At 41.4% G+C, this 19,946-nt stretch overlaps 1 protein-coding gene across 4 annotated transcripts in view; it reads right to left on the minus strand.

The window, feature by feature from the left end:
- The window catches only part of GALNT7 (polypeptide N-acetylgalactosaminyltransferase 7), an 84,456-nt gene that overhangs the window by 60,597 nt on the left and 3,913 nt on the right, over positions 1-19,946 (minus strand). The window contains exons 1-2 of one of the 4 annotated variants that reach the window (XM_065061332.1): positions 10,997-11,463; positions 4,819-5,000 (exon numbers count right to left, since the gene is read on the minus strand). The exons of 1 other annotated variant lie outside the window; for it this stretch is intronic. Coding sequence is in view for 2 of the 3 variants with exons in the window: in XM_065061331.1 (XP_064917403.1) it covers positions 10,997-11,122 (126 nt within the window). In the remaining variant the exon portion in view is untranslated. Of the gene's footprint in view, positions 1-4,818; positions 5,001-10,996; positions 11,470-19,946 lie in introns of those variants that run through there. 2 more of the 4 variants (XM_065061331.1, XM_065061329.1) reach the window with 2 other exon arrangements.

A 19,946-nucleotide genomic window follows, 5' to 3' on the forward strand; every position in this document is an offset into this window, starting at 1 on the left:
TATCCATTTCACTTAATATCTTACTGCAACACAAGAAAATTCTTAAGCTGTTGAACAGTGGGGTCATGGGAATAAGCCTAATTAACTCCCCAAATTCCCATAAAGAATGAACAAGGAAAAAAACTGACTGGGGGAAAAAAAAATAATTAAGTGAGGTATTCATCCTTCAGAAGAGGATGAGATTGGAATAGGAAGCCAGAATAATAAACACCAATGCATCTCCTTACACAAACACAGACTTCTGCTGGCTGCAGTCAATGATCAAGTCTTCATCTAAGGATCCAATCGTACCTTTGTCACCTGATGCAAACATACAGGACTCTTTTAAAGAGTCAATTTTTAAAAGAAAAAGATAGTTTCTACATATTAAGATCAGAAAATCAGTGTCTTGCATGCCTAGCTGTAAACCTGGTAGCCTCTCTGTTCTCAGCTTAACAGCAAAAACATAACGAGGTACCTCTGATCACCTGCAGTCCCTGTGCAGATTTCACCACACACATGTATTCAAGTCAGCTTGGGTTTAGAAGTTACACACCCCTGGGAAATATTGTGAAAACAAACACCTCCAAAAGAGGCACAAAGCATCTCTCACGTCTCTCAACCACAAGATCTATGCATACAGGAGTCAGAGAAAGGAGACACAGGACAGATGAAACATGCTCAAGGACAGCAGATTTCAGAGAATTCTAATTATTTTTAAAGTAGGCCAACCCCCAGGACATATCCATTTCATCCAGAAAAATTAATCCAGCCTGCTCCCTGCCATCCTCTTTTCCCAAGGCCCCTCAGGCATACACAAAGATTAAAGGCTACATGAACTATCCTGGCAGTCTGCTCCCTTTTATCGCAATAGCTTGACAACTCCCCTGTCATCACCAGCCTTGGTAGAAGATAATAACAGGAGCAAAGCTTGGTAACTCCCCAAGAGGTGACTGACGTGACTATTCATAGAAAAGGCAAGTCTGCTCTCTAATACTGTGTATCTCATAGAGACTCCACAGCTTTTGTTTATCTATCATGATGGTATCCACAGGTTGAATTCCTTCTCACTGCTCAGTACATACTCAGGGCTCTCAGCATACTTTGCCAAAGCTGGACCAGAGTAACTATTTGGCCCAGGTTTGACATTGAAGTCTTCTCCTAGCCTTGATTCCAGCGCCACGGATATCTGCACTCCTGCAGGATGTTTTTTCTGCTGGTGACCCTGATGGAAGAACCCACGCCTGGACCTGCTCAAATTGCTTCACAGCCTCACCATCAAGTCAACACTTCTTGGCCTTCCTTAGCCCAATATTTCTTGTACTGTTAACATAACTAAAAAATAACCAAGCCTTCAAGATACACACTTTAGATCAGTATTAGAAAACACAGAGAGGGACACAAGACACAAGGAGTCTTCAACTCTTAGACGCCAAGATCACACAAATGCATCCCAGAAACTAATCTGCAGTCTTACTTGAGGGTTCAAATACCTCCAGAGAGAGTACTCAAAACCACTTTACACGCTCAGTAAATCTCATGCCATAGGAGTACTTTACATTGAGCAGAATATCAGCATTTGGAGCTAAGGATCTCAAAAAAGTGATACGAGAGGCAGCAGGAGATTCTTCTCCATCACCAGCAGGATCTGAGGCACAGGAAACCCACACACTGTCCTTCTGGCCTTGAGAGCTGCTGAATAAAAACTCTGATCAGAGGCAGATGAGACACTAAAAGCTCATCTTCTATCAAAAGAAGCAAACAACATAAAACACCACCTCCCACCCGTTTCCACCTCTGCAGATTACAGAGATATTGTTTTTAATATAATCACTAGTGAAGGTCTTGGTTCTGTGCAGGAAGAAGATACTTCATAGATGGGAGGTAAAAAGGGCAAAAAAATGTGGAAGCGAGAAAAAACCCCATATTTCATTGCTGCTGTTTAAAGCTTCTGAGAGGCTTTGGCATGTTAGAATAACACTGTGTGAGATGGATTAGCAGAGTCAGGACAGGTGAAGCAGTCTAAGGTGCCTGATAAATGCATGGCTTACAGAAGACATATATTACCAGTCTGAAAGAGCTGACTTCAAGGCCTCATTTAAGCAAGGGTGTAGCAAATCTTGATTCAAGACTAAAGCACACAGAGAACAACTCATTTCCCCTGAAGAACACCTTATCTCTATATTGTCTTTCTTGGTCTTCCTTCCTCAACAGGAGAAACAGAAAACTCAGGACAATACCATCCATGATGCTTTCAAGAGGTAGTTTGGTTACTTTTTTGGTTTTGCTTCAAAATGTTATTAAAGATGAGGCATTTTCTACAGCCAGCTTAAAACAATAAATATCTCTTCCTTTGACATATCTGGAATGCTTATTAACTATCTCAAAACAAAGACATTGCTTAAATAGCTCAGCTCCATAAAGGCAGGGGTTCAGAAACAAAATGTGGTGTTGCTGTGCTTCAGCTCTACTGAAATGCTACTCATCCTTAAACGGGAAATCTTTTACTACAGATTAAAAACAAACCAAATTTTAATCCCCAACTGTAGCAAAAATGTTCAAATATGAAAAAAACTATATTTAATTTCATTTAAAAATCTCATATTTTCTCTAAAGTATGTTATTTGACTTAATACTTTCTGTCTTATTAAAAAGATCAACTATATTCACTCAAGTCAGAACAGTTCTTTCTGAGCCATTTTCATTGCCAGTTTTTTAGAAGACAACAAAATAAGTAAGAAACTCTGTGGGCTGAGCACCATCTGCTTACGCTTTTATTTCATTAACAGTTATATTTTGAGACCTTCAACTGTAAAGAAAGTTTTCCAAGTGTAAACAGCATGTAAACTCATATACTGTTTTTACCTTACACATTCCTACAATTCTATGCTGCTGTTGAGGGGTTTACTGCACACCAGTGCCGACTGCTGCTATTTGCAACTGAGCATTCCACAAGGAAATTGAAAGAAAGCAAATGGTAGCTTAGGAAAGCCAGAGCAGTAGTAACAAACATTACTGGAGTCAGCAGAATGAAGGATGCAAGAAGAGGTGGTGAGAAACTTAAGAGAAATACAGACCACCGTGGAACAACAAACAATTAGCATTTATAATACGGAAAAAAAGAAAAGACAACTTGTTCTGCAAGTTGCAAGAGGCATGCTTAGCTCCTGCTTCATACAGTCCTTTTTTAAAGCATCATCACTATGAGAAGTAGCCATTTTTATTTTAGGAGTAACATACGTACGTAGCCTGGTAAGAAAAACACTTTTATTCCCACATGAGAAGTCAATGGGTTTTCAGAAAATAGGACTTCTGTGCTAGAAAATGCATCCCTAGGAAAGCACCAACCTATTTCAATAAAAAAAGAACTCATTAGGTTCTTGGTTTGTTTTTTAAATTTCAGAGCTACCAAGTAAAATGATACATCCAATGAATAAGCAAGCATGTCAAACCTGTTTATTCCCCAGCAGCAGGAACTAAATAAGAATGTTTATTTGAAAAACAAAGACAGATTATAAGTGTTACCCTTCTCTTCCATATCTTCTTAAAATGATTAATAACAAAACACCCCTTTTCCACAAAAGCACATACTTTCCCAGCAAGCTCCTTCAAGGAGGAGACTACAATTAAACTGATAAATGGCAATCTAGAAATCTGCTATAAAACACAAGCTTAAGCTTTTGTTTAAGTTTACAGAAATCTACACTTTTTTTTTTTTTTCCCCAGCACCTGTATTAGTTGAAAGGCCAAAACGCCCAAAAATCCAAGCCTGAACAGCATCACAGGTTGCAAAGATACACATGGTGCTGGCTGCTTATTTCTCCTCTTTGTTGGACCACTCTGGCAACATGTTTCTTTCTGAACACATAACCCCGGCATTCCGATAAGTCATGGGGGGAAAACCTCACTCATCCAAACAGCATCTAAATCTAGAGCACTGCAGGGCGGAGGTGGACTGCTACAGGCAGATTTGAGCAAGATAAGTTCTCTTTAATTCACAAAAAGATTAAAGAAAACTGATGGAGGAGGCAGCCTTTTAAGCAGCATGTTGCTATTTTTAAACTAATAGTTCGCAGTAGATGTTTGTTTTCCATATTACAGAGGAAATTTAGTAATTAAATGTAACTGTTACCAGACTTGGAATCCTTCTCTCAGATTATATGGCCTAGTTTCTGTAAAAAGCATTCTCTCTCCACCCCCGAAGGTAGAAGTCAAACCTATTAATGTAACAGCTTATCCTGCCCTATTTCCACTTGGCAGTCTCCTGTAATGCTGATTTAATATCTGACAAAAATAGGACAAAGATACTGTCATTTTTCATTAGGGAACGTCAGCTCAATAAAAGCAATTTTAATTCTGCAGAGCTTGGGTTAGGGAAGGTGCACGCTGCTTGGCCATGTGGCAAAAAAATAATGTATGTATTTCTGGATATGCTGTGCCTCCTCTCAAGGGTGGCATCCTGATCACCCACTGAGCCTTTTCCAATAACTAAATTTACTAGCACCTGAACTTCTACTACTTCAGCTTAGCCATCATCTCTTAATTCACCACTTTTAAAATAGAGAGTTAACTATTACCTCGATTTTTATTTTAAATAGAACTTTATTACATGCTATTTTTAATGCCCCATTGTTTGGCCACTAAGCAGTACAAATTACCACATCTGTTACTTTTTTTTTTAAACAAATGACAACCTAACAGACCCATTGTGTTGATCCTTCCTGATTTTTGTGGTCTTACTCATGGTTTCTCCATTAGGTACTGCAACAGGGGAAGAGTTTTACCTGTGCAATCTCCAAAACAGACACAATTACCAAAATTTTTATTGCATAATCTTACCTGAGAGTGCAGAGTCACCTTTCATCCTATGCTGAGGATCCTGCCAAAGGTTCTCTGGATGCCCTATATGCCTTTCTCCTGGAATGGGATTCTTGAAAAGCAAACGCCAGCCTCAACTTAAGATCTTTGATTTTTCAGCTGTTCAGTTCTTTTACATTACTCATGAATGGTAACACTCGGGGCTAGAATAAGACACAAGGAGTCTTGTCACATAAATATAAAACAGTGTGAAACTGCTCTCTCTAGAGGAGTAGACATTTACATAATTAACAGTCTTGAGACAATAATGAGTTGTTTACCTAATTTATTACAAGGGATTTTAATGACAAAAGAGTTCAAGAAAGTTTTAACACCATCTACGTATGTACACAAAAATTGTAGGAATTTTGTATGGTGGGTTTTTTTTTTTCCTTTTTTTCCTCATTTCTTCACATTATTTGCTTTGTGGTCATTTATTCTGCAGTATATCTGGAAGCATTTGTCAAAAGATATCACTTTTCATACGACGGGGATTGGGGTTTTTACACTCTCCCAAGGGTGACAGATTTTTACAAGCTTTTTCAAAGCCAGTTTAGATGAAAGCCCACATTAAAAGAAATTAGCATTTAATATCTCAAAACATTTTGCCTATTACTGTCACTATCAACACTAAAGATTACTGTAATAAACAGAGGGGAAAAAAAATAAAGTGATGCTTACTTCCTACAACAGCAATACTTCAGCTACAGCAAGCTCATTGCCTCGCTGTGCACAGATTTCAAACCAAACTTGTTGAACTTGAAAAATTTGCCAAGGTGTTAATTTCTGCTGACTGTCACACAAGAAGCAGTGACTTATGACAGCTTTGACTATAGAAGGCAGCATGCCTGTGCTTAACTCTGCACCTATAGGGAGCTTTTCAGACCCAGATGACGAATGATTGCATTGAGCTTTCAGGTAATGTCAGAGTGTCAGAACTGATGTGGCACTCGAGTTAGGTCTCACCCAATTATAGAACGGCAAACCAGTAAAAAAGTGACCAACATATAGATAACTACACAAAGCAACTGCAGAGTGAGAGAGATGGAGATTATTTTGCTGTTTGATCACCTGTGCACCACAATGAGTCACATTTTTACCAAACTCAGCCAACTTCAATCCCTTTGCTACTGAACACGACCCTCCCTGTTACATCAGATTTATCACCTTATTTCAACTCCCGCCTTTCCTCCAGTGAAGAAAAACTCTCAGTTTCTCTCCTAAGCACATTTGCTGTTTCTCCTTAAGAGAAAGTGGAGGATTTCCAATGGGACTTCCACCACAAAGAAGCTAATTTAAACCACAATAACATTTCAAGTTCAGTCTGCAACTTGTCATTAAGTTCTCAGTGACAGTCCAGCCAAGGCATACAGGACATTTGTGGTCCTTCAAGTGGGGAAAGAGGGGTGTCACCAGAAAGCTCAGAAAAATGTCCATTCAGCTTTGTTTTCTTTTTTTCCTCTACCACCTCCAGCTCCACATCATAAATTCTCTACCCTGCAGTGACCAGGTGGGAACCGTAACATCTAAACTTGGTGGCTGGCAGGGGCCCACAGCCCCAGGTGCAATCCCATCACCTGGTTTCCTAAATCAGAGGGATGTGCCAGAATCACCACCTGCACCAGGGCCCTCAGCAGTCTCCCCCCTTCCGGACCCGAGGGGAACTGCTCCAACCTCACCGTGGCTCAGCTGCTGTGGCATCTGGCAGCAAGGACAGGTAACTGTCCTGGCAGGGTGATGAGGCTGTGAGTGTCTAAGGGTGGGAGACTGTGACCTGAAAAGCTTTTGTTAAGTTACAGTGCACCAAGAGGATATATGGTGTAGGTGATGTGCACGCTTTTAGGGGTAGTAGGAGGAAGGGGACAGTTGTCCAATTATTTATACACACGAAAAAACACCTGGGAGCCCAGTCCAGAAAGTCTGAGAACTTTTGATAGATACTTCCTAAACAAAAGCTGACTTAAGAACATATCACTTACGGACACAGAAAATTAAACGCCTTCAGTAAGTGACAAGTTAAAGGCAGCCCATCGGTGGCTCAGGTCTGGTGGCTATGCCTTAGCTAAAGGTGGGAAATACCACAAGTATTGCAACGCTTCAAATCTGAAGCAGCAGGTTCCCAAGGAGCCTATCCCAAGATTTCAGAAAGTTATCCTCACTGCAAATGAGAAGAGGGAAGAACGGGGAATTTATTTTGTGGATTTTGCAATCATCTCACCACCACAATTCTGACCCATGCAAGGTCAGCCACACACTTCCAGAAAATGTTTTACCACCTTCCTAGGCTCCAGAAGGGGAAAAGTAACATGCTGGACACTTTTTTTTTTTTTTTGTCTTTTATATGGATAAATGAATACAGTCATTTTTATCAGCTTCTCAGAATGCTACAGTGAAGGTTAGAGGAACTATGAGACCACTGATCATACTACTACCATACAGTCTATGAGCATGTAAAGTCGTACTTTGAGCTTTGCCTCAGGCAGCCGAAACAGGTCTTTCAAAAAAGAAACAAACCCCCAAAATATCAACCTCAATTATACCTAACTTTCAAAGCTTATGAATACTGATGTGGTCACTTCAAAACTTTGATCAATTCGATTAGATTTGGAAAGTTAAAGGTGACCTATACTACATTTACTCCTCCAAATACACTGTTTTCAGCTTTTCAGTAATGAATCTTTCTTTACTGTTTCAGTCCATTGGCTCTGCCTGCTATACTACCCACTCCTCAATGACACCAGCTTTTAAGGCTGTACCTCTGAGGCTGATCATTAGCAACACATCTAGCAGGAGACCAACAAGTACCATAGCTGGGATCCTTACAGCAATCTTCTGACAATGAATAGCCAGCTCATTTCCTTCTAGCTGCAAAACTGATCTCTTGATCCATAAGAACTGAAGTTATTGGAAAACACTCAAAATACCGCACAAAATCAAATATTTTTATTGTTTCTATTTGGTTTAGATTGGAAACTAAAAGGTCTTTAGGATAAGGATTATTTTGTTCTGTTGGATATTTCTGGTAATGCAGAAAAATAAACACTTTACTTCTCCCTCTGGATCCTACAAGCACTTTTTCCTCAAATGGTGTCTCACAGAATCAAGGCTCCACAGTCAGGTTACATGGGGAAGAGCTTTGTCCCCCCAACTTCTGAATATGCTTTCAGCAAACAAACATATCTGTAGTAGTCTTCTATAAGAGAGAAATGTCTTATCTCCAACTGTCTGTATTACTGTTATTACCACTGTGTTCTCTCATTTCCTTCCTAAACAGCCACTTCTTCACATTCACTTTTTCTTTGAAAACTCTCTGTACATTAATCATCCTGCCTCTCAAAAAGATCTCTGAAATCTTTTAAAATCAGTAGAAAAATCATATTCTCTCTTCAAATACTGTGTTATATTTTCTTATAAAGGTACATAGTCATAACACTACTACAAGATCTTCAGTATTATCTATTCTTGTCTGCTGCTGTAAGCATGGAAAGATTCAAGGTTATAAACATAAAAAGAACAATAAAGCAGAACTTTTAATCTTTGCTTCTTTAATGCCTCAGTGTTATTAAAAAGTGCCCAGGGTTACAGTGCAGAGAGAGAAAGGGTACTGCCTGAGATCAGCTATAAAAAGTTAAATTCTATTTTAAGCTAGTACTATCTGAGGAGGAATTTTACATTTGTTGGCTAGAGTTTTTGGCATAAGCAAAGGGACAAGGCTGCTGTATAAGAAGAAGAATTACTCTGTTAGCTTAGTGTTTAGCTTAACAAACTTTCCGGCAGCTAACAGAGCAAACATACACTTCTGTATGACTGAACAAAGTGCGCACCAGTGCATTCCAGAGAAGTGGTTATGATTAAAGTCCTAGTTCCAACATGCCAAAACTGTACTGAGGCACAGCCTGTTTGCAGGTGTGGCAGGGAGCATGCCCCGAGACAGAAGCCCACCTCACAGGGTCAGCGTTATCTCACTCAGTAGGAGAAAGGACACGCAGGCCCTCACCTTCAGATGAATTCCCGGGCACTGCCAGCTCTCCAGAAGCACACCAGAGCACTGCTGTAGCAAGTCTGCTCACTAGTTTCCATCACCCGAGCAGCTTCTGAGGAGGAAAGCAGTCCAACCCAAAGCAGAAGTTTAATAATAACAGTATCGTTTCCCAGAAAGCGATGAAGAAGCATGTGTTATCCACTCTCATATATATATCACAATAAACAAACAGCTGATCTAGCTAATGAACCAGATACTCTGTTTAGATTTAATCTTTGACAGTGTTTACTCAATATAATTCTATTTGTTCCCAACAAAGACAGAATTATTTCCTGAAGTGGCTGTTATGGATATTTCTTCCTCCAGACAAGGCAGGGGTAATCTAGACAGAATGCTGCTTTATCAGGGGCTGGACTGTAAAAACCTGACTCCTTTTATCGCCATGCACACCAGCTAGAAACCATTTCCAAATTGGACCTCGCATGCAACTGCAGGTGGATACAAGGGTTCAGCTCACAAGTCTCCAAGGGAAAGACTTCAGGCTTGTGAGAACAAATAGTGTGATTCATTACAACACCTGCATAAACTGGTAGAGCACACACACTGTAGGACTGCAATATTTCAGTTGTCACCCCAGAATAATCAGCTGAAGATTGTCACTGCCCTGCACACCAATACAACCATAACTGGTTTTTATTTTGAAGGATGTCACTTTACAGGTACGTTACCCTTTCCTAAGCAGGAAGGGTTCAACTGGTTTTGACTTACTGCCTGATGTTTTCTCGGGAGGTATGCAAATAAAGCTCCTAAAGACTTTTCTGCACACAGAAAAGCCCACGTTGTGTCCAAAAAAAACCAGATTACACAAACTTGACTGCTTAATAAAGTGCATATCTCAAAAAGAACTGTTATGGCCTATTATCTCAGCAGTAACTGCCAAGATACAGGAAGCTGTAACAGCTTCAGAAGACGGAGCATCTGCTGAAGGAGTCTAAAGTAATTTCTAGTTTTCAAAAGCAAGAATTTCGTCAGCTCACTTGCCTTCCACAAGTATTCAAAGCAGCCCACTAGAGAGGACCAAGATCATTAGTGAACACATCATGAAAGATCACTTTTTAAGATAATCACTGTAAAATGTTATGACTTTACCAAGATTAAAATAATCCTGACTAATCTTACTTCAAGCAGATCCCCTTAAGTCCAGTTACATTCCACAGCTCTAAAACATCTGGGCAAAAGGGAAAAAGCACTTTCACTCCTTCTGAGACCTTGGTGTCAATGAATCAGATTAGTCTCACCTGATGTGTCTAATGTAAGGCCATGGCAAGGCTCACTCCCCAGATTTTTTTGCCCGACCTCTCAAAGCATTTCTAAAGGTTATTGTTGCTTTCAGCCCAAGCACTGCCAACCCCATGCTCCTCAGGTAACCTCACCATCTTGGGGTGAGAAATCTGCACCACCTGCATGATCACTCCAATGTCTTTTGGCTTCCCATGTTGCTCTTCTTAAATTACCTGATCCGCTGCCTCTCCTTGGCAAAACCTGCCGTTTGGGTAGAAAAACGTCAGGAAGCTGATGCACAGCAGTGGGGTGAGTGGGAGAGGGGAACACCTGCACCCTTAGTTGAAGCACTGGGGGAGACCTTTACAGGATACTTACGCAGATTACACCTGGGTCATTATTTTAAGGATGGAAAAGCCCTCAAAGAAGACACTGATATACGCGGTCCGGGTACCCAGGGCATCGGCCTCGGCGGGGCACCACACGCCCCACTGCGCCAGAGGCGGCCACCGGCGGAGCGCTGCCGGCCCGACCCCGGCGGGCGGGCCAGGGGGTTGTGGCGGCCCCGCACCGGGTGGGGCGGACCGGACACCCTCCGGGCTCAGCCACCGGGGCCCAGCGGAGCGCGGCGTACCGGGGCCCTGCCGCGGTCGGGGCTGCCCCACAGCGGGCCACGGCGCGGCGCCGCTCGGGCAGGAACGCCGGATCCGGGGGACGGCCGTGGACGGCCCCGCCGCTCCGAGCTCCCCTCTCAGGCCTGCAGGCGCCGCAGGCCGCAGCCCGGGCAGCCGCCCCCTGCCCGCCCGCCCGCAGCCGCCGCCGGTCACATCCCGGGCGGCGGCCCCGCCACCCGCTCCGTCCCGCCCGCTCCGCCGCCCAGCGCGGCCGCACACTCACCCACGTCCGTCCCGGGGGAGCCGGCTCCTCGGCGCGGGGCGACAGCGAGGACCAGAGCAGCAGCAGCCCCAAGAAGCTGCCCGCCAGCAGCACAGCGCGCAGCAGGAAGCCCAGCTTCAGCCGCATCCTCCCGCCGCCGCGCACGCAGCGCCCGGCCCCGCGCACCGGCGGGCTTCCGCCCCCCGCCCGGCGCGGCACGGCACGGCACGGCACGGCCCCGCCGCCGCCGCCTCCTCCTCCTCTCCCCCTCCTCCCCCGGCCGCCGCTGCTCTCCGGCAGCCGCCCGCCTGCGGAGGCTTTCCTGCCGCTGCACGCACAAACTTTCTTTCTCTTTTTTTTTCTTTTCCCTTTTTCTTATTTTCCTCCCCCGTAGGCTCCCCCGCCGCGGGCTGCCGCGCCCGCCTGCCTCCCCGCCGGGGTGATGCGGAGCAGGAAGTAGCCGCCGCGGGAGCCGCCGTTCCACGTGGCCACCCCGCACCGGGGCGGCGGCGCCTCGCACCGGGCGGGGGCTCCCGCTGCACCTGCTCCAGCTCCGGGTGCGGCTGGGGTTCAGCGCGGCCGCAGCCCGCCTGGGAAACGGGAGGGAATGGAATGACTGGAGTAGGGATTTGGCTTTTCTCAGCTGGGTGGGCAGCTCCGCTCGGGGCACCGACTTGTGAAAACGAAGGTGCAAGTGCCTAACTTCAGTGATTGCCGTAGGAGTAGGGTAACACAGGCCTATTAATTATTGTATGCAGCCTGGGCAGAGTAATGCTGAAAAGTCAACAGATTTTTCCTGAGGATAGCAGATTAAGTATGAGATTACAGAGATGTTATCAGCCCTTATCTTGCATGTATTTTGTTACTAATTTTCTGCACTAAAAGTTAGGCATCCTATTTCCTCCTTTGAAGGAGACTCACACATGCACTCACACACAAACCTGATTACGTGAGCTCCTCACAAAGCAGAGTGATGCAAGAACAATAATTCCAATGTAATACTTTTGCGTTTGTGGTGTACTCAGTACTATCCGCTTGCTCTGACATTTTTTCAGTTCTATTTCTTGTGTGCACTGGGAGGATATCAGGTGCAAGGATCCTGAACATTAACTTTCAATGATAAACACTGTAGAAATGAAACAGGATATTACACTGTGACCAGGATCACTTTGGAGGAAAAGAAAACCCCACACCTAAGTGACCTTTGCAGTTGGACACACCTAGACACAGCAGGCTTTATTTATTCACATAACTCATACAAGAGCTCCAGCACCATGTGATTTTTTTCCCCTCATTCTCTAAGATCATGGTATGAGACACAGACAAATACAACATTTGAAGTGTGGGCAGCAGCTCTCATCCTTAGAAGTGTTTGCACAGCCCTGTGCCTTCCACGGGTCCCCAGGAGTGTTTTCTCCTAAGCCCCCTCCCTGTTTGCAGTTGCAGTAACCACACAAACATCCCAACACAAAGGTTTATGTGATTGTTTTCAGGTAGATAATGGCACCTGCACAGGGCTGGAAGGGATTTGGGTTTTTTTGCTGGGAAAGGCACATAGCTGAGGTGCCTGAGTTGAATAGATCTCTTGGCTCACTGAACCCAGTAGGAAAAGGCAGGTTGGGGGCTACAAACTGTTATGCTTTGTCGGCTGTCAGAGGTACAGAAATGTTCCCCCCAACTCTTCTTTTACTGCTTTCCAGAGACTTTACTGCAGCCAAAGGTGCTCTTTTCTCATGTTGTTTTATGTTCCATTTTTGGGATCCCTTTTTACTGTTCTGTGCTGGTGCTCTGAGCATACTCAAGAAGAGTCAAAACAAAAAAAGTGTCACTCTCAGCACTGCAGGGAGGGTACTGTAAAACTGGCCACAGACTTGTGATATGATACTACTCTGCTGCTGCTTGTCAAAGCTGTGAATGACAGGGACACAGCCCTCTCCATGCCAGTCAATAATACATGAGTTCTCATTTGTAAGGCTGTCTCCCAAAACTTTTTTTTTTTTTCATGGAGGCTTGCGATCTGCAAACACTCATGGGTGCACGATGATTGTCACAGACAGCTGCACACTTTAAAGTGACCACAAGTTTTGTTGTGTTTTGTGTTTAGAAAACCAGAAGTCTCACCGTCAGTCAATTCCCCCATTAGCTGTCCGAGTACAGCGGCGTCTGTACTGGGCATCTTATGATAAAAACGCTGCCTTTCCCCCTGAAAGAGACGTTGTTGATGCCCACTGGGAGGCACTGCGGGCCAATGGACAGGGTGTTCGTGCCAGTCAGCCCCTTTCTCCCCTGGAACTGCCATTGACAGGAGATTGGAGATGGCATCACGTTTCTGTTTTACTATTACACCTGCTTGCCCTGGTCCCTCCACGGCAGGGAGCATCATCCACCTTTTTTCCTCATGCACAGGCCATACAGTCTGATTCCAGAAGTATCAGGTTAATACTGACCTTGGAAGTAGGGTTTTTTTCCAGTTTTATCCTCATTAAGGACACACTGAAGTTTCAAATTATGCACTTACAGTTTTTCCTATGTAGTAAAGTGCCTAAAAATACCTGCAGAACATATTTTCACTCTTGCTGAATTTGTACTGGCTAAAACAGAAACTTCAAATTAAAGTTGGCTTTGGATTGTCTCCAGTAACATTCAAAACCACTTCAAAAAGTCTTTTATGACCTGGAAATGGATAAAGAGAGAGTTAAACACATTTTTTCAGCTCTCTCATTTACAAAATACCATATAAACCCTTACGCTTTTATTACCCAGCCAGTACTAAAGCAAGACACAATCCTGATGGTTATTAGGGAGTTAATCAACCTCTGTTAGACTGATATTCTGTCATTCAAGCATTTCTAGCAGACTGGCAACTGTCATAATGTTTGTGGATGTGTCTGCTGCTTGCTGCACCGAAATAATATGTTCACTTCTCCATATGCCTCCAAATAAATATCTGATGGTGTTTAAGTCATTACAAAACCTTGCCACTCTTGAACCAGAGACCTACAATGACCTGGAGGTGAAGTATCCGATTACCAATCCCCTAAGCCATGCAGTTGCCTTATTGCTGGGGATTTGGGATGGCATCTGGAGCAGGGTCACTAGCCAACATCAAACTCTCATGCAGTTGCTCGTATTGGAGAAGCATCAGGATCTGGATATGTCTCTCAACTCTTGTCCTGAATATCTGGCCACAATAAAACACTCTGCTTGTTCATTAACAGAGTGTTTGAAAGGAAATACATATAAACTTTTGTACTTATAAAGATGAAAACCATGTGGTACAAAGTTCTATAATACAAAAAGCAGCTGTAAAGGCTTTGCTGCAACTAAAGACCCCCCATTTTGATCATCTGTGGGTTTTTTTCCAACAACACACAGGTCTCCTTTGTATAATCTGCAAGTCAGAGACCAACTTCCCTTTCTGCTGAGTGCAGTGAGCACAGTGTTTTGTTTTGATGTAAATAGGTTCTTTGAAATTAGCAATGGATTGTAGACACCAAACAATTTCACTTTCCTTAGAAGTCTCTGAAATTAACTACCAACACTTCACTTAGTGCAGTTTTTCACTATATGATATATTCTGTGCTTCATGTAAGAGCAAACTTGGTTGTGCTTTGATTAAAGAAGGAAGTGCTGGATCATGCCAGCTGGTGGACAGTACCTTTCTTTACTAAACTGTATGCCCTCAACACAAGAAATTCTTCTGCTCCAGCAAAAACTTCCAGCTTGATGCAATACTTTTTCCCATCCCTTCTGACCTTCCCTACGCCGCTGTCAGCATTTCTCAGGTTATTTGCATTTAAGTGGGTAGCTCTGAACAAAGCTTATGAAGTTTTCCATATTGCTACTTTGGATTGAAGGTGAGCTGGCCATTGACATTTATGGAAGACTCAGGTAGTGTATTAGCACTACAGCAGATCTGTTAGTGCTGCAGACTGAAATCCTTGGCTGTCTAGGGGGGAATCCAAGACACTCCATCCAGTGTTTTGCATCTGAGAATGTAGAAGTTGAAGGTGTGGCTGGAGAAGCCTGGCCAGATCTACGTTAACTTCTGTTAAACATGGTCATACTTCCTCCTGACGCTGCCCTCAGTGGTGAGGGAGTTGCGGAGACATTCTGGATTAATGAGGTGGTCGCTGCTTGGAATAATCCAGAAGGGCAGAATTTGGCATAAAATACAACGGAGGTCAAGCTATACACTAAACATCTATAATTATGTATATTTAACCTCAGAGCTGCTAAAAAGGAACTGAAGTACAGGTTTTTACATTATTCTTAATTTCTGTGATTGCTTTAGATGTGCTTTAAACATACTTTAGACAAAGAAGTGGCTCTCAGTAATACTTAGCACATGCTTTTGCAAATGAGACTGAGATGTGCTTTATCTTCATTGTTTCATGTTCATGATCTCTAGTCTTTAGTACCATTCTTCCTGTCGTTCTCATTTATCCTTCTTTTTTTTTTTTCTTTCTTTTTTTTTTTTTTTTTTTTAAGCCAGAGGTTTAGCAATGCATGTCCTACCGAAAATTATCCTTCGGTATTTCAGTATTTGAACGCATGCTTTTGGTAGAGTGCAGTTCGCCTCCTTTGCTTTTCCTGTCACTTTTATGAAGAACATGTTATGAAGTTCCTGTCATTCTGTTTAGCCCCCGTACTCCTGTCATGCCTACTCAGTTTTCTTCCTCCAATATCACCTCTATCTCCTCTTTTCCCACACAACAACAGTAAGCGGGCTCATTATTTTGTACTGGTTCTGGATTCTACCTATGTCCTGAAAACTGAAATGTAAAAAAACCCACCAAAACCAACTATTATTTTTCAGCTGCAGTTCCTGGTATTGAGTAGCAATCAATGTTTATGAATGATGTTGTATTATTATTACTGCTTTTTTTCTAAAGAAATTTAACCTCTTTCAGATTTGCAAGTCCTCAAAATACCCACACTATGATGAGTGTTGACAATCCTTGACAGATTTAGATCTCATTAAAATAGTGGATGGGATGGTCTGTTACATGGGTGTTTCATTTCAAAAAGAATCGGAATGATTCTAACCATGGTTTTGCCATTTTAAAAGTAAAAGCAATATATATAAATTCTAAATGGCGCTTTTTTTTTTTTTTTTTTCCTTTTTAAAGAAACTCTCACCTGTATTTTGAGCCAGATGTAAATGAAAATAGTCGGATATCTAAGATCCGGAAAAAGATCCTTTTCCAAAGTGTCATATTTCTGAGCACTTTAAACAGACATTAACTCACATCATTTCCTGAATCTAGGGCAGGGAAAATTGAAACAGGTTCCTGCAGTTTCTGTTATGCTGAAAAAATGGTGTAAACACCCACATTTCAGATGCTGATTTACTTTTCAAAAAAAACTTTAAAAACATAGGAAATTAGAGGAGTTAATTCAATGAAATTGTCAGTATGAACAAGATCCACAGTGCATTTGAAGTACAAAATGAAACATGTTACAACTATAAATTAATTAGATTTTCATATTTCTGTGGCCTTACTATTTAGTGATAAACTGTTGATAAACTAACAAATAACTGGTAACTTGGATATTATTGATTCAGTGTCATACCTGAATCATCAGCTGTAAATCTTCACGAAGTTTTACAGCTTTTTCTTCAGGATGTACTCTGTTATGTTGTTCAAAATTAAACAAAACGTAACCACTGAAGATACTAAACATTTATAAAGCATTGGGTAAGCTAAAGGAAGTCAACATGTCAAATCAGAACAAGATAAAGCCCTTGGAAACTTCATAGACAAATTCAAAAGTTTAAAAAAAAAAAAAAAACAAAAAAAGACAATTTAAAGTTCTTCTGTAGAAAAGCATGGAGGTGCAACTGTTACTAGTCCCTGAAACAAGTGTCTTTTGTTGTTCCTTAATTTAGTCACAGAGTAAGTGAGCAAAGGACTATTTCAGAAAGTGTAGTGTGTCTCATTTTACATAAATATGTAAAATATGTAAATAATTACTGTAAAAGTAGATAGGGTTTATACATTAATGTTGAGATAATAGAAACTGAGTAACATCACAGAGATAAGTTAGACTCTGATTTTCAGACTGGGGTCCCTGGATGCCTGGGGAACAGGGAAGGTCTCTGCCACAAAAAAATGACAGCAAGACTATTGCCATTAGTCATGCAAAGTTTGTGGTACAGAGCCTGCATCACAAACTGGTAACTGGAAGGTGAGAGTCTTAGTAGCAATGAATTGCAAAAGCAGTGCTAGACAGCTCTGAGCTTTCTGGCTTCTTTGCAGATTCTGCAAGCTGTAGGTTTGATATTAGCAGCGGTTGAGAACAAACGCCAGGGTGCTGAGCAGCCTCTTTTCTTACCAAGCTGCTGTTTGGAGAGACATTCTTAAACAGTAGATTATTCTATTATGTATCATCTGACACCAAGTTGTATTGATTAGTAATTGAATGAAATGATTCTGTTATAAAAGGCATTTTTTGTGGAAATTGCTGTGGAATTGCAGGCAATAGTAGCTGTTGGATCATAACACTGCACACATTCAAGTCTATATTTACTAAATATAACCATAATCAAATAGATTTCGTAAGAGCTTTAGTACAACATACAGATGCATCATTTTGTGGAAGTTTCTCCCTTTTCTTATGTCCAAGGTTACATATAGATATCCTTACTTGATACAAATTAAACAATTTCCAATTTATCCAGTTTTAGCTCAGGTATCAATATAGATAATACTTTCTTTTTTTTTTTTTTTTTTGAGTATGTTTTCCATTCTTTTCCCAAACTGAAAGCTAAACAGAACAAAACAAAAAAACCACAACAAAACAAACCAAACATAAAAACTGCACAACCAACTTGAGAGAAAAAAATCCTAGACCTGTCAAAAAGGCTTTGAAATAAAGGTGAACTATAATAAAGTCATAATCTTGGCAAGCTGAACGCCATTGCTTTTTAGTCACCTGTGACAAGTAATAGTGACAATGGCAGGAACTCATCCATCTTCAAACACTGCGGTTTTCCGTATCTCTCAATTCACTGCCATTCAACCCCCCTTTTTAATGTATAACTGCAATGGCTTAAAAACTAGCTGGCTGAGTATTCCAATCAAACCAAAAATTTGCTAAAATTCCCAGGTGCATGCAATTAGCACGAAGATGATCTCTAGATTGCACTTTTATTTTAATGCTGGCTTAACTAAATATTTGTTCTGAGTAGTCTGATCAACTCAGGGACATCCTGTAGAAGTCAGTTGGAGTTTACAGAGGAAGTAGGAAAAGACTAGAGTTCTGTCCTCTAAAAAAAAAAAAATCAATTTATTTCACTAGTTGCAAGTTGAAAAGCATACTTACAGAGCAGAAGACTCTTTCAATTAACGTTATTTCAAATTAAACTGAAAAATCACTCATTTATTTTTATTCATATTCACTGACCCTTTGAGGAATGAAAGCTGCTCCTGCAAGCCTTAGGCCAAAGTGAAGTTTATTCCATTCCCCATTTACTATCAACAACTTTGACATATTTGTATATAACTAAAAATGAACACGGCATCTGTGTAATTAATTGATTTTTCCTGCCCTTCCCCCCCTTAAATGGTGCTTTGGGACAAAGTAGAAGTGACATATTCCGTTAAAGCATAGTGATCCACAGCCAGGCTTTTGTAGACTCTTAGCTAAACTGCTTGAAAAATCTGGTTAACTTCTTACTAACCTACAAGATAAAACATGTTTTCAATACATTTCAGATTTAAACAAGCAGACTTATAATATGAATAAAAATTAACAGTTTGCCTTTGTTTCAGGCTTACAACCAAACACGCTCATCCAACCTGCCCTGCTAAGCCTTTGGTGTCAGGGTTGATTAACAGAAAGAAGGAGACATGGGCACTGTTCCTCACAACATTTAGGTCAGCTCTTATATTCCTGGCCTGTATCTAGGCCATGTCTAATTAATCCCAGAATATTCCATTGCTGCTGGATTACTCCTGTCAGCTTCTCCCACAGAAACCTGGCAGCAAAGATTTTTACCTTAGGTGAGGAATTTCCTTTTTCTAAAGGCAAAGGGGAGTGGTTTTTTCATAGTCTAACTATATAATGTTTATGCAACAATGTATAGATCCCTTAGGATATAAAGTATTTAGTAGGGGTGAATACCTTCACTTGAAATTAGTAAAATGTTGCCACTGATTTAAATAGAGCCAAGATTTCAACCTTGATTGTTTCTATGATAAAATTTCCCAGCCATGGCCTTTTCAACTCTAAATTTGATGCCACTATTCAAAAGAATCACATATTTTTTTTCTTTTTTACTAAGCCAAATGTGAATATGAGGAGTTTTATTAAACTAAGATCAGAAAATACAGGACATCTGAGAAGAGAAACAAAATAAGAATTCCACCTAAAACCCTGTTGCAGATCAGGAGAAGTTAAGCGCCTAAATTTTATCTGTGCACTTTAAACTGCAGTCTACAGTCTTCTGTGGTCCTTGCTAGAATTATTATACAGAAACAGTCTGCAAAAACACCCATCAGCTTGGGGAGGTTCTTAAATCAAGACAAGCTGCCAGTGTCGAGCAATAGATAAACAACTGGTGATCACTAAAAAATATCCCAACACACTTACTGAACTAAGGGTACACTGCATCCATGTCCTGTGTGTCACAACAATGACGCAAAGAATCACAGTACTGAAAATAGAGCATTAATTAGCAATGCTAAATTCATCTGCAGTTATGCAAGGTGCTGAGTGTCTCAAGCAGTACCATGTCTGCATCCTGAGGGCAAAGTATTGTGACTTTTAAAATCAATGCTATATAAACATGCACTCTTCTAGTATGCACAAAGCCAGAAGATTTTTTTTTTTCTTTTTCTTTTTTTTTACCTGACGATAAAGTACTGGAAGAAAAGACAACTTACTACTTGCAGGACAAGATATACCTGTTATTTGAGATCTATTAAAATGCACTTAAAACACAGACCAAGAACAGCACAAACAT

Source organism: Columba livia, chromosome 4 (genome assembly GCF_036013475.1).
Source record: "Columba livia isolate bColLiv1 breed racing homer chromosome 4, bColLiv1.pat.W.v2, whole genome shotgun sequence".
Taxonomy (NCBI): Eukaryota; Metazoa; Chordata; class Aves; order Columbiformes; family Columbidae; genus Columba; species Columba livia.